The sequence below is a fragment of the Clupea harengus genome, chromosome 24, assembly GCF_900700415.2.
Source record: "Clupea harengus chromosome 24, Ch_v2.0.2, whole genome shotgun sequence".
Lineage (NCBI taxonomy): Eukaryota > Metazoa > Chordata > Actinopteri > Clupeiformes > Clupeidae > Clupea > Clupea harengus.
Window position 1 is genome coordinate 14,674,834 of NC_045175.1, and position 13,338 is coordinate 14,688,171.

General features: G+C 43.2%; 2 protein-coding genes across 2 annotated transcripts in view; both read right to left on the reverse strand.

Annotated features, from left to right (window-relative positions):
• The window catches only part of LOC105893559 (NLR family CARD domain-containing protein 3-like), a gene marked incomplete at its 5' end in the record, with an annotated part of 78,133 nt that overhangs the window by 38,527 nt on the left and 26,268 nt on the right, over positions 1-13,338 (reverse strand). The gene's annotated exons all lie outside the window — the stretch shown is intronic.
• The window catches only part of LOC122128811 (stonustoxin subunit beta-like), a 9,929-nt gene continuing 9,152 nt past the window's right edge, over positions 12,562-13,338 (reverse strand). Inside the window, exon 3 of the mRNA XM_042703646.1 lies at positions 12,562-12,671. Coding sequence (XP_042559580.1) covers positions 12,562-12,671 — 110 coding nt within the window. The remainder of the gene's footprint in view (positions 12,672-13,338) is intronic.

The following is a 13,338-nucleotide window of genomic DNA, read 5'->3' on the forward strand; positions in this document are numbered from 1 at the left end:
TTCTCTTTCTGTCTACCTTTTGGAAACCACCAGTTTATATCCTGGTTGCAAGCAAGTGGGGTTGTTGGGCTTTCACCCAATACATCCTATCTCTTAATGCTAATTATTACCGGGTCTGGGACCCCATTTGTTCACAGAGAACACAGGGGTGTCAGAACTCCAGCAATGATCAAAGACTCTATGCCCGAGACTGAGGAAAACTAAGACCCCATGCAGACGGACTCTAGTTTGCCTGAAGCCGGGTTCAGTTTTCACAACTATTTCACACCTACCCACTTTTTACATCGCGTGCACATGAACCCAGTGAATCCGATTCACTCCGCTGTAGTACATCCCCCACGCCTGTTGGTGGCGCTTTAAGGTGCTACAGACAACTGAAGAAAACGGAAGGAGAAGACAGGAGCATGCGTATAAGCCATGCGCGCCGTATACAAACTCAAACTCCACAGAAGAAGAAGAAGAAGACGACGACGACGAACACAACGAAGACACAACAGAAGAAGAAGACGATGACGAACACAAACATAACAACAAAAAACAAGAATAGAATAAGAATGGAAAACGCGAAGAGTCCGCTGTTTTGGAGCGACGAAGAGGTGGGACTTTTGTTGCAAGTCAGCCTTGACTATAAGTGCAACAAGTTGCAGGAAGGAATTGACTGGGAGACCTGTAGAGCAAAGTATGACGATATAGCCAGGTTGTTCGAGGAGCAATACCCCAGGGGCTCAAACGAGAAAGAGTTCCCGCACAAAGACGTTATTGGTAAAGGGCAGGTCACCTCCAAGCTGAAAAATGTGAAGAGGAACTACAGGAGGGCTGTTGACGCAGGGCGTCGAAGTGGAAATGGGCGCGTAGTTCTTTTATTTTTTGAACTATGCGAGCAACTGTGGGGTGGCTCGCCTGCTACGCGCTGTATAGACAACGGCGTCGAGACAAATGACCTGTCGGAAAGCCCGGACCTGGAAGACTCTCCTCCAGCTCCTCCAGCTTCAGAAGAGGTCATCGAGTCTGAGGCTGAACCTTCAGAGATTCCGCCCGCGGTGGTGGTTAAGCAACGCAGAGATTTGCTCCAGGTAGGCTCATGATTTAAAGCTTTGTCGCTTACCGTTTGTTGTGCACACGGTTTTGAATCCGATGCTTGTTTTGTGTAGGTGCTTTCGTACACAATTTATAACATAGCTTTGGACTTAAACGTTTGCGTAATAATGTGATTTATTATGCTTTATCCAAGGCCAAGTTGAACAGCCACAGAGGGGACAGGCTGAAGAGGAAGGTTTCCGGTGAGCAGGAGGACCGGGAGATGAAGAGACGAATGTTGGCCTCAATGGAGGAGAGCAGAAGGGACAACAAAGGCTGCTTGGATCGTATGAACGACAGTATGGCTGAGCTAACCAGCACCATTAAAGATGGCTTCGCTCTAATGAGGGAGTTGTATCTACAGCCCTCCAGTAACTTTGCACACCCCCAGAGCAGCAGCGCTGGGTATCAGTTTCATGGACACCCAACACCATTAACACTGACCACACCGCAGTCCAGAACACCGGCCGTCCGGCACACACCGAGGCCACAATGTGTAAACTCGCAGTACATACCGCCACAGTACACGCCGACACATGACGCCCAGAGGTCCTTCTCATATCGCAGAGCACTGCTGCAGGAGGATGCTGAGTGACACCACATATACACTATACACTTTGTTGCACTTTACATTTGTACTGTATATAGTTTATTCCTTTGTGTGCACTTTTTTGAGTTTGTATTGTGTGTGTATATAGTTAATTCCTTTGTGTGCACTTTTTTGAGTTTGTATTGTGTGTGTATATAGTTAATTCCTTTGTGTGCACTTTTTTGAGTTTGTATTGTGTGTGTATATAGTTAATTCCTTTGTGTGTGTGTGATTTTCTCTGTCCTAAAGACAGTTTTGAATAAACCAAAAAGTTCTAGAAGCTGTTGCAGCCATTTGTTTATTTTCTGTGGACACGCATTTCACACAACACGTTATAAATGGCACGAGCAATAGAGTAAAGATCACTTTTGAAGACTGCACAGAATGAAAACAGTTTTTGTTAAGGGTCACGGTACTTTGTAAGCATTCTCCCACCATCCATCTAGTGACAGTCAGTGAGATGGTTGTTGCATGGTTACATGGTTTTGTGTCTTGGAACTAGTGCTATTATACTCTGATTGTTGGATGGTTATTGCATTGTGAAGGAGGCTGCAAGTCGTTGTCACCTTGTGTTGTTCCCAGCACAGATTATTCATCTCGTCTCCTTGCTGTCGTCTGCATATACCACATCTCAAATAGGGCCACATTCATAACACCTGGCCAGAGCCATCAGGCTGGGCTTCTGGGCTTTTGTCTATGTTGAGAGCCATCAGACATGGTTTTGTGTCTTGGCTACAGCTATTAGACTGTGATTGTTGGATGGTTATTGCATTGTCTGTGAGTTGCTGCAAGTCGTTGTCACGTTGTTCCCAGCACCGATTGTTCATCCAGTCTCCACTCACAGACAATGCAATAACCATCCATCCAGTATAAGATACTAGATTACCTAAATTTCCCTCTGGATTAATAAAGTATCCATCTATCTATCTAAATTGAGGTCCATAGGCCTGCACAGTGCAGCAAATCTGGCCTTGAGGCATTCAAAAGGATGCAGAGTGACCATGCACTGCACTTTACACTTGTTATTTTAGTTGAAGACTGCACAGAATGAAAACAGTTTTTGTTAAGGGTCACGGTACTTTGTAAGCATTCTCCCACCCTCCATCTAGTGACAGTCAGTGAGATGGTTGTTGCATGGTTACATGGTTTTGTGTCTTGGAACTAGTGCTATTATACTTTGATTGTTAATTAATTTGTGTGTTAAGTTTTGATACTTGATTCTTTGATTACCACTTCTCTGTCCTAAGGACAGTTATTCTGCAATTGCATTTGTACATCCAGTAAAAAAAAAGGTTCTAGCAGCTGTTGCAGTCATTTGTTTATTTTCAGTGGACACAGTTCAAGTCAAGTCAAGAGTGCACAAAATGAAAAACCATACAATGAAAACAGTCTTTCTTAAGGGTCAAGGTACTTTGTGAGCACTCTCCTCACTCTCTTACCCTCCATCTCATTACAGTCAGTGAGATAGTTGTTGATTTCTGAAGGAGGCTGCAAGTTATGGGCACTATCTATTGTTTCCAACACAGATTGTTCATTCACAGACTCCTCACAGAAATTGTGCAGAACAAAGCAGGCGTAAATGACGTAGGGCAGCTCATCCATGTTGGTGTCCATAGGCCTTCGCAGTGCAGCAAATCTGGCCTTGAGGCGTCCAAACGCACACTCTATGACCATGCGTGCCCTACACAAACATAGCCCAAAGTACTGTTCTTGCGGTGTGGAACCACCGCTTGCATACTCTTTCATTAGGTAAGGCAACAGAGGGTAGGCTGGGTCACCAAGAAGAAAAATAGGTATGGCCTCCTCGTCGTCCACAATCTGCTTTTTGAGAGCAGGAATCTTGCCGGTCTTTAAATCCAAGTTCAGGTTTGAATTGGCAAAAACCCTTGCGTCGTGCACACTCCCAGGCCACTTTATCACGACATCCATGAATCGTGTAGTCACAGACGGCCTGTACATTTAAAGAATATCTAGAATATCTATATCTATCTTCCTGTTGAGGTAGTCCGTGGAGTTGGAGGATGGCTGCTTAATATCGATGTGGGTGCCGTCGACTGCTCCCAAGCACTGTGATAGAGTCACAGATTGATAGAGGTCGGAGTTCAGTTTCTCTCTAAGGGACTGTCTAGTTTACCAATCCTCTTTCATAACGGTGTGTGTGTGTGTGTGTGTGTGCGTGCATGCGTGTGTGTGTGTGTTTGTGTGTGTGAGGGCTATACTTCATAGTCATACATTTCCTGATTAGTTATAAGAACTGTGACAGCATAACAGTAGAACACAAACTGTTCATCATATTTTCTTGCACAAGTGGGCGTGGAGACACCATCTAAGCATGTCGCACATTGATTACTTTACTGAGTTCAAGATTCCCTTTAAAGATGCGATTGAGGAAGCATTTGAAAGGATGAAGTTAAAGTATGCAGAACTGGTTGCAGAAGTGAGGGAGCAAGGTTGGCAAGCGCACACAACACCAAGGGATATGGGTGTTAGAGGCTTTGTAGCTAAATCAACCACAACACTTCTATTTGATTTTGGTTGTCAAGGACGGTCAGCAAAAGGAGATTTAAAGGAGCTGTGTGAGGCTGCTGAAAAAGAGCCAATGGTTGTGGCTGAGGTGCTCGCAGACTACTAGGGGTTGTGAATTCACCTGAACTAAAACTATATAATCTATGTTTGAGCAGTTGTCATATTGGTTAGATTAGGTTATTGGGTAAGAGTAATTGGATGTGACAGAGAAGCAGCCAGTCATAACTGCATTTCATCTCAATATGTTTTGGTCTCTGTGTGTGTGTGTGTTGGAGGGTGTGTGTGTGGGTGTGTGTGTGTGTGTCTTTGTGTGTGTACATGGGTAAGTGTGTCAATAAATGCTTTCTGTACTCACCCTGCATTGGTCTGTGTTGATGTGCTGCTCATGTTTACAGGATCATCCATGTCCTGGTCATTCTTCAAGGTCACACCGCTGTGTAGTGAAGACTCTGGTCTGAGTGTCTTACTGTGACCTGCAGCCTCCTCAGCCTCTTGACTCATTCCAGTTGTCTCACTAGGCCTGTACAGCAGAAAAAATGTATACAGGATTAGTACAAAAACTGAAATGACATTATAGCCCTGTATAATCCACCAATGTATTTTGTTAATTTACTAGAGGATTTAGTTAGTTTAAAACCAATCAATAGACTGAAAAAGTAAATGTATGTATTGGGCAACAAACAGAATTCTGTGTGCATGTGCGTGTGTGTGTGTGTGTGTGTGTGTTTGTGTGTGTGTGTGTGTGTGTTTGTGTGTGCGTGTGTGTGTTTGTGTGTGTGTTTGTGTGTGTGTTTGTGTGTGTGTGTGTGTGTGTGTTTGTGTGTGTTTGTGTGTGTGTGTGTGTGTGTGTGTGTTTGTGTGTTTGTGTGTGTGTGTGTGAGTGTATATTTAGTAAAATAACTTCCCTTTAGAGAACTGGTTGGACTTGTTCCTAGTATCAAGGCAAAGCAACTGATCTTGTTGTGAATATGTAACTCTTTCCTCCACACTTATCTCTCTCCATTGTACAGACACATTCTATAGAATCAAGGAGGATAAAACTGATTTGGTATTTCTTCCCCTCTTTATTTTCTTCTATGCAGTTGTGTTTATTTTGCAGGTGTTTTTATTTGTATATGAGTTTTTATTGAAAGATGTTTGTGAAAACATATACATGTGTATGTCTCAGTCTTTTATCAATCTACTAGACCCTGAGTGTGTTAGTGTGACCTACAGCCTCCTCTCTCTCCTGAGAGACACTCATCCTAGCAGCAGTGACAGAGTCTCTTTAGGACAGAGTAAAAGGACAAATGTGCAGCTTTAATTCTTAAGAAATGTCCTGTATTCCATTGCCAATAGCTTTGGGAACTCCCTTGCCTAACTGCCTGGACAAGTAAACTTGAGGTGAAGCTATTCTGAATATGTCATAGAACATATTCTTCCTGTTATGAAAGATGAACTCATTATCTCCCTCTCTACCAATTCAAGTAGAATCACTGTATGTTCCCGACGTTTGCTGTATACAAATAACCTGTTAATCAGACTTGTCCATCATTTTTTACTTTTATGGAAGGACTCAACAGAACTGCTGATTACATTTACATTTGAATAATATTGCTATGCAAGGTGGCCCCCAACAACCCCCCGACCCTCTCTCACTTTTACTTCTGTACAAAACACACACACACACACACGCACCATCGGAGGAGATAGACAAAACACACACACACACACACACCATCGGAGGAGATAGACAAAACACACACACACACACACCATCGGAGGAGATAGACAAAACACACACACACACCATCGGAGGAGATAGACAAAACACACACACACACCATCGGAGGAGATAAACACAACACACACACACAAACACACCATCTGAGGAGATAGACAAAACACACACACACACACACACACCATGGGAGGAAATAGACAAAACACACACACACACACACCATCGGAGGAGATAGACAAAACACACACACACACACACACACCATCGGAGGAGATAGACAAAACACACACACACACACACCATCGGAGGAGATAGACAAAACACACACACACACACACACCATCGGAGGAGATAGACAAAACACACACACACACACACACCATCGGAGGAGATAGACAAAACACACACACACACACACACCATTGGAGGAGATAGACAAAACACACACACACCATCGAAGGAGATAGACAAAACACACACACACACACACACCATCGGAGGAGATAGACAAAACACACACACACACACACCATCGGAAGAGATAGACAAAACACACACACACACACCATCGGAGGAGATAAACACAAACAGACACACACACAGGATGAGATAAACACAGAAGACATACACACACTAGGAATCTAGCCTGGTCTGGACAGCAAGGGGAAGGGAGGAAGTTATTTTAAGATCATAAGAACTGAGGTGAAAAGAGAAAGAGAGACATTCATGAGATTAACAAAAGAAGAGAGGGGCCGAGTGAGTGTTGATACTGAGCTCTGAGTACTGAGAGGTACTTTTGGAAGGAGAGGGACAAAAAGTTCACTGAGCAAATGACAGAATGACAGAACATAGTTGTTTGAAGGTAGGATGACGAGAGAAGAACTGCAGGAAATGAAAAAAAAATAGTAACATCAATACAACAGACAAAACGGCGTCAAACTAAACAACACAACCACCATTAACGTATACCATGAAGGACACGATTCAAATGTTGTGTACTATCATAGACCTTCTGCTACTTTGTTAAGTTTGACTAGCTAGCGAAGTTAGGTTAGCGACAAGTGGAGGCATTCATTCTTCAGCAAAGTCGGCAACCGGAGGACTAAACATGGGTTTACTTTACACGAGTGAACTAGCTTGCAGAAAACAACTATTTCGTATTATATAAAAAGTACGTTTTCTTGCTGTACCAGTTAACAGAAACACCACAGCGGTATTCACTGTTAAAGCTGCTACTTTAGCTAATTCAGAAAGCTAATCAACAGCTCCCTCATCTAGTGTAGTGGCTAAATCTTGCCAATTTGTTTGACCACTTCTTGGAGTTCCCGGCGATTGTGTCTTGACGCGTGATTTAAATAGAGTCCATGAGACGTGGATATAATGAACTTGTTTCCATTTATTTCGTACAACAAAAGTAAATTAAAGCATTAAAGTCTTGTTCACGGTCACGATTCACGCCTCCCGGTCCCGGTCACGGTCAATAATGATATGCGCAGGCCGCCGGAACTCTTCCCTCTCCTTGGCCTGGCACACCCTTATCCCAACGCCAATCAATGTCTGACCTATAGGGGGCACACACTCAGAACCAATCACAACTTCCTAATTTGGGATAATTCAGTACAAATCCAAATACTCCTAAATGGCTCCTACACACCGGCCCCTAATAGTGTGCATGGGCAACTATTACAACATTCAAAATCATAAAGGAGCCTACATTCATTGTAGTTTACTGTTATTCTTAAATCATTAACTCAATCATATCATGAGTGGGTATTACTCATCTCTGGCTGGTGACTTTGGTCATCTTTTCTGCACCTTCGAGAAGCAGACAGAGCTTGGTTACTGGCCTCACGAACACACCAGTCTTCGTGATAATTTTCACTGTCCTCACCAAACCTCTGGAATCTGGTTGGACTTCTATTATTCTTCCAAGGTTCCAGGACCCACGAGGGGCTGTTCTGTCCACCACCATCACAATGTCTTCTACCTGAAATCCTTTCTTGACTGTAGTCCATTTTGTCTTCTTGTAACAGGGGAAGGTATTCCTTCGTCCATCTCTTCCAAAAGAGATCGGCAAGAAACTGAACTTGTTTCCAGCGCCGTCTGATGTATGTGTCTGACTTCTGAAACAGTCCAGGGGGAAAAGCAGGATGGCACTTGAGAAGAAGAATATGATTAGGTGTTAGTGCCTCAAGATCAGAATCATCTTCATGGACTGTGCTGATAGGGCGACTGTTCAGAATGCTTTCACCTCACAGAAAAGTGTTTGCAAACCTTCGTCATCAAGTGGTTGTTCATGAGCAATGGAGTTGACAGTCTGCCTGACCATACGGATTATCCTCTCCCACACCCCACCATGATGTGAGGCTGCTGGTGGATTGAAGGTCCACTGAATACCTTTCTGGGAGCATTGTGTTCTGAATCTTTTCTTTGTTCCAGTTTGAGATGGCATCTTGTAATTCTCTTTTAGCTCCTACGAGGTTGGTTCCGTTGTCAGAGCGGATACATGTCACCTGACCTCTTCTGCTTATGAACCGCCTCAGAGCGTGAATGCAAGAGTCTGTGTCTAAGGAGTGTGCCATTTCCAAATGTACTGCTCTACTTGACATACAAGTAAAAATGACACCATAGCGCTTGACTAGGCTTCTACCTCTTTTTGTTTCAAAAGGCCCAAAGTAATCAACACCTACATTGCTGAAAGGTGGAAGGTCAGCTTCGAGTCTTTCTTTCGGCAGGTCTGCCATCTTCTGTTCTCCAATCCTTCCTCGGACACATCTGCACACAACACACTTGGATATGACTTTGCGAGCCGCGGAGTTGGCATTAACAATCCAAAATCTTTTTCGGAGTTGTGAGAGAACATGGTTTCTCCCGCCATGTCCAAGCTGCTCATGTATGTGTCGAAGTATTAGTGTGGAGACATGAATGTGTTTGGGCAGGATTATGGGACGCTTAGCCTCCTCAGGCATTGCGGCCTTGCTGAGTCTTCCTCCTACTCTCAAGACTCCATCCTCCAATACAGGATCCAGCTTGTAGATGGTGCTGTTCCGCCTTAGTCCTTTTTCAACAAACTTCGTCTTTTCCAGCTTTGCCATTTCCTCTGGATAGCTTTGATGTTGACAGAACCTTATAATTGCTTTCTCCGCCCTCATCAGGTCCTCCAGGGAAATACATTGGCTGCCAGGTTCGTTCTTGCCGGCTTTTCTCTTGCTGTCCAGCATTTTGCTCTGGCTTCTTGTCTGTGATTGTGGAGACACTTTCCAATGCATCTTTCTATTCACACTAAGAGCAAGCAGAAGGTTTCTCAATTTCAAGTACCACACAACAGCTCTTTTTAACTTATTCCAACTTGAAAAGTATTCAAGCAACTGCCATGTTGGATTGTTCTGTGTCTTGATCACAGCGCTGTACACTGCTGTGCATCTCTTGACCTCAAGGTCATCCTGTGAGAGTGGCATGGCTTCTAATGGGTTCTGTGGCCACTCATCTTCTGATTTCCACAGGAACTCTGGTCCGTGGGTCCACCTACTGCATTTGATGAATGTGTCTGCACTCATTCCTCGAGATGCTAAATCTGCTGGATTCAGCTTTGATTTTCGGGATCTGGATCTCACTCAAGTAAGGCCACCTAGATAGCTCTTCTGTCTTTGGAATGCTGTCGGTGTCCACAGGCATAGTCTTTTGCGTGTACACCTCAGGCAGTGCAATAAAGTTGTTTTCATTCAAAGCACTAACCTCTATTCCATTCGCCATGTATGCAATCACAGATTGTTCTTGATTCATTGTCTTCAACAGAATGTTGGTCCTTTTTCCTCTGATGTTAAGCTTGTTCAGGAGATTTTCTGTGCAAAAAGTAGCAGAGCTGCCAGGATCTAGAAAGGCATAGGTGTTAATGATCTTACTACCTTTTGTGCATTTCACTTGAACAGGTACAATGGACAAAGTGCATTTCTGTACATTACCGGCCCCAGTATGTTCATCAGCTTTGACAGACACCTGCATGCTGTTCAGTGTTGTCTCTTTGGCTTCCTTCGTTTCTTTTGCCTTGATGTGCAAGGCACTTGGATGCTGCTTCTTACAGATGGTGCACTGGAGACGTTTCGCACAGTCCTTGCTGATGTGTCCAGCCTTTGCCAGGCATCCAAAGCAGACTCCATTCTGCATCACAAATTCTATTTTCTCTCTATGTGGCTTTGAATCAAACTGAGAACATGTCATGAGCTCATGCTTACCATTGCAGAAGAGACATGCTTTGTCTGGCACTGTGTTTTGGTTTGCTCTTGGTTTGTCTCGTGTCATGGTTTCTTCTGACGTTCGCTGAATCGGCTTCACGTCAACTTGCGTAGCAAAACTACCTTTAGGAAGTGGCTTCGTTGGGGGTCTGGACTTGACCTTGCTGGAGCCAGATTCCTGAATGTCACCAAAAACTGGATCTGCGACAATGGTCGCCTGTTTTTCGATGAAGGATACCAAGTCAGCCATTCTCACTCTGATATTGCGTTGTTGTATTTCACAGGCCTTTGAGCGCCATCTTTCTCTTAATTTATATGGCAATATGAAAATGATATTTCTCATGTTCGAAATTGTGTCTAACTCTTCCATGTACTGAAGCTGTTCCATGGCATTGCAGCAACTTCTCAAAAACAATGCAAAGTCCTGCAAAGCTCTTGGTTCTTCTGATTTTATCTCAGGCCATGAGAGGGCCTTTTCAATGTAAGCACATGAGATCCTGTAGGCGTTTCCAAAATGCTCTTTAAGCAATTGCCTTGCTTTTCTATAGCCTCTATTTGCATCCATGAATTGGCAACTTTTGACTAGCTGCTGAGCTTGTCCTTTTGTGTACTGGATGAGGAATTGAAGTCTGTCTTGGTTATTGTCTGTTCTGCTTTCAATGATGTGTTCAAATGAATGACTAAAGGAATTGTACTGCAAAATATTTCCATCAAAAAACTGCAAGATCTCCTTTCGGCCAAAGTATGCAACAATTGCTGTTTAACTAGGAGACTTGTCAACTGATTTTGCTTTTCAAGAATTTTGGAAAGATTGTCAGGTTCTTGTCCTCCCTGTGGAACTGCAAAGCTCTGTGAAGACGGATTCTGGAGAGTGTGAGTGCTCTGTTCATGGACTGGTCTAGTAGCACTGAAAGACTGGGTAAAAGATGGCATTCTAGGTGTTCTGGCTGTTGTGGGCAAAACAGGGAATTGCACATGAACTCCATCTTTAGGCCTTGTATCTCTAACAGTATGTTCAGCAATTTGCTCAGAAATCTTTTCAACATTTTCTTCAAGGTAAGAATTCATTGCATTCAATTCTGTACTGTTCGTTACATCTAAAGTTGTATTATCAACAGCTTGTGCTTCAGCATTTCTGAGATAGTTAATTTTGGCTGTAGTTGCAGACAATTCAGCTTGTAAATTAAGAGTCTCCATTCTCTTTCTGAGTTGTTCTTGCTCATCCTCTAATGCATGCTTTTTCTGTAAAGCTGCAGCTTTAGCGAGTAGTGCTGCTCTTTCTGCCTCTGCCTGGATGCGCACAGATGCTGTGGATGAAACTGACCTGTTGCTGCTCAAAGACAGCCTATCGTCCTCAGTAGGCCCGACACTTATATCAGCACTACTTTTCCAATCCAGTATAGGAAACTGTTACATCATGCACAGGATTTTCAATTGAATTTATCCACCTTGTGACATTAGACAAAAACGTGCTTATCTGTTCAAGCCTCGGTGCATACCAGGATTTTGTATCCTCATTTCTATCTTCCTCTTTTAACGTTTCTTGGTATGACCCATGAAGAGATCTGAATTCCTCCAACATTGTATTAAACATAACCATATTACTTTTCACTTCATGAAGACTTGTTTCGTCATCCATCAGAGTATTTACAATGTTCATTCGTCTCGTCAGATGCGACAATTTGCCAGATCTAGATGAGCGCAATTTCATTTCTTCATTGAGGTTTTCTTCAGGTAGGCCCAAACTCGCCTCCTTCACGGGATCAGCCATCTTAGTTCAATTTATAATTTTCATTCGTTATCTCAAAAATAGTTCTTCAAATTCATACTCCAGAATTTCAACAAAAAGCCTTTTCTATCGTGTTCTCATTTGCGGTAATTGCGGTAGTCCATATATGCCCATACGGCTTCAATTCACCGACGTTAACTCAAACAATTAACATCGGGTTTTTAACCAAAAATGCTCCGTCTTTCTTGGGTTTTAAATGTGCACAAACAAGGTCTTCAAAAGTATAGTCCATCCATATTGCATTTAATTTCAATGGAAAGCGTACATACCTCCGATACAGTTTAATTGATTTGTTTGTTTGTTGCGCGTGGCGCGCTGCCGCGCTGGCTTGTTCCTCAATGCAAACTTCGTTGTAATCCAAGGGTGCTTGTTCCAAGTAATCCAACAGTAATCCACAAATATACAGCAACGATCCATTAAAAGGTCCAAAGTTGCGGCATTATTGACTTTTTGTAGTGGCTAAATCTTGCCAATTTGTTTGACCACTTCTTGGAGTTCCCGGCGATTGTGTCTTGACGCGTGATTTAAATAGAGTCCATGAGACGTGGATATAATGAACTTGTTTCCATTTATTTCGTACATCAAAAGTAAATTAAAGCATTAAAGTCTTGTTCATGGTCACGATTCACGCCTCCCGGTCCCGGTCACGGTCAATAATGATATGCGCAGGCCGCCGGAACTCTTCCCTCTCCTTGGCCTGGCACACCCTTATCCCAACGCCAATCAATGTCTGACCTATAGGGGGCACACACTCAGAACCAATCACAACTTCCTAATTTGGGATAATTCAGTACAAATCCAAATACTCCTAAATGGCTCCTACATCTAGCTCTGACAACTTTTTTTCTAACAAAGTTCTGCTGAGAATGACGGCGTTTGGTTTGACGGCGTTTTGTGTGAGAATGACAGCGTTTTTTTTATGGCGTTTTGTCTGAGAATGAGGGCGTTTGGTTTGACGGCGTTTTTTCTGAGAATGACGGCATTTGGTTTAACAAAGTTTTATGTGAGAATGACGCCGTTTGGTTTGACAAAGTTTTGTGTGACAAAGTTTTGTCTGAGAATGACGGCGTTTGGTTTAACAAAGTTTTGTGTGAGAATGACGCCGTTTTGTGTGACAAAGTTTTGTGTGAGAATGATGCCGTTTGGTTTGACAAAGTTTTGTGTGAGAATGACGCCATTTTTTTTACAGCGTTTTGTCTGAGAATGATGCCGTTTGGTTTGACGAAGTTTTGTGTGAGAATGACGCAGTTTTTTCTGAGAATGACAGAGGTTTTTCTGAGACTGAAGCCGTTTCGCCTGAGTCTGACGACTTTTGGTCTGAGACCTGACGCCTTTTCGTTCGAGTCTGAGATCTGAGGATGCCCTAAACTGAACACCGTACCGTACCAGATGGCTACGTATC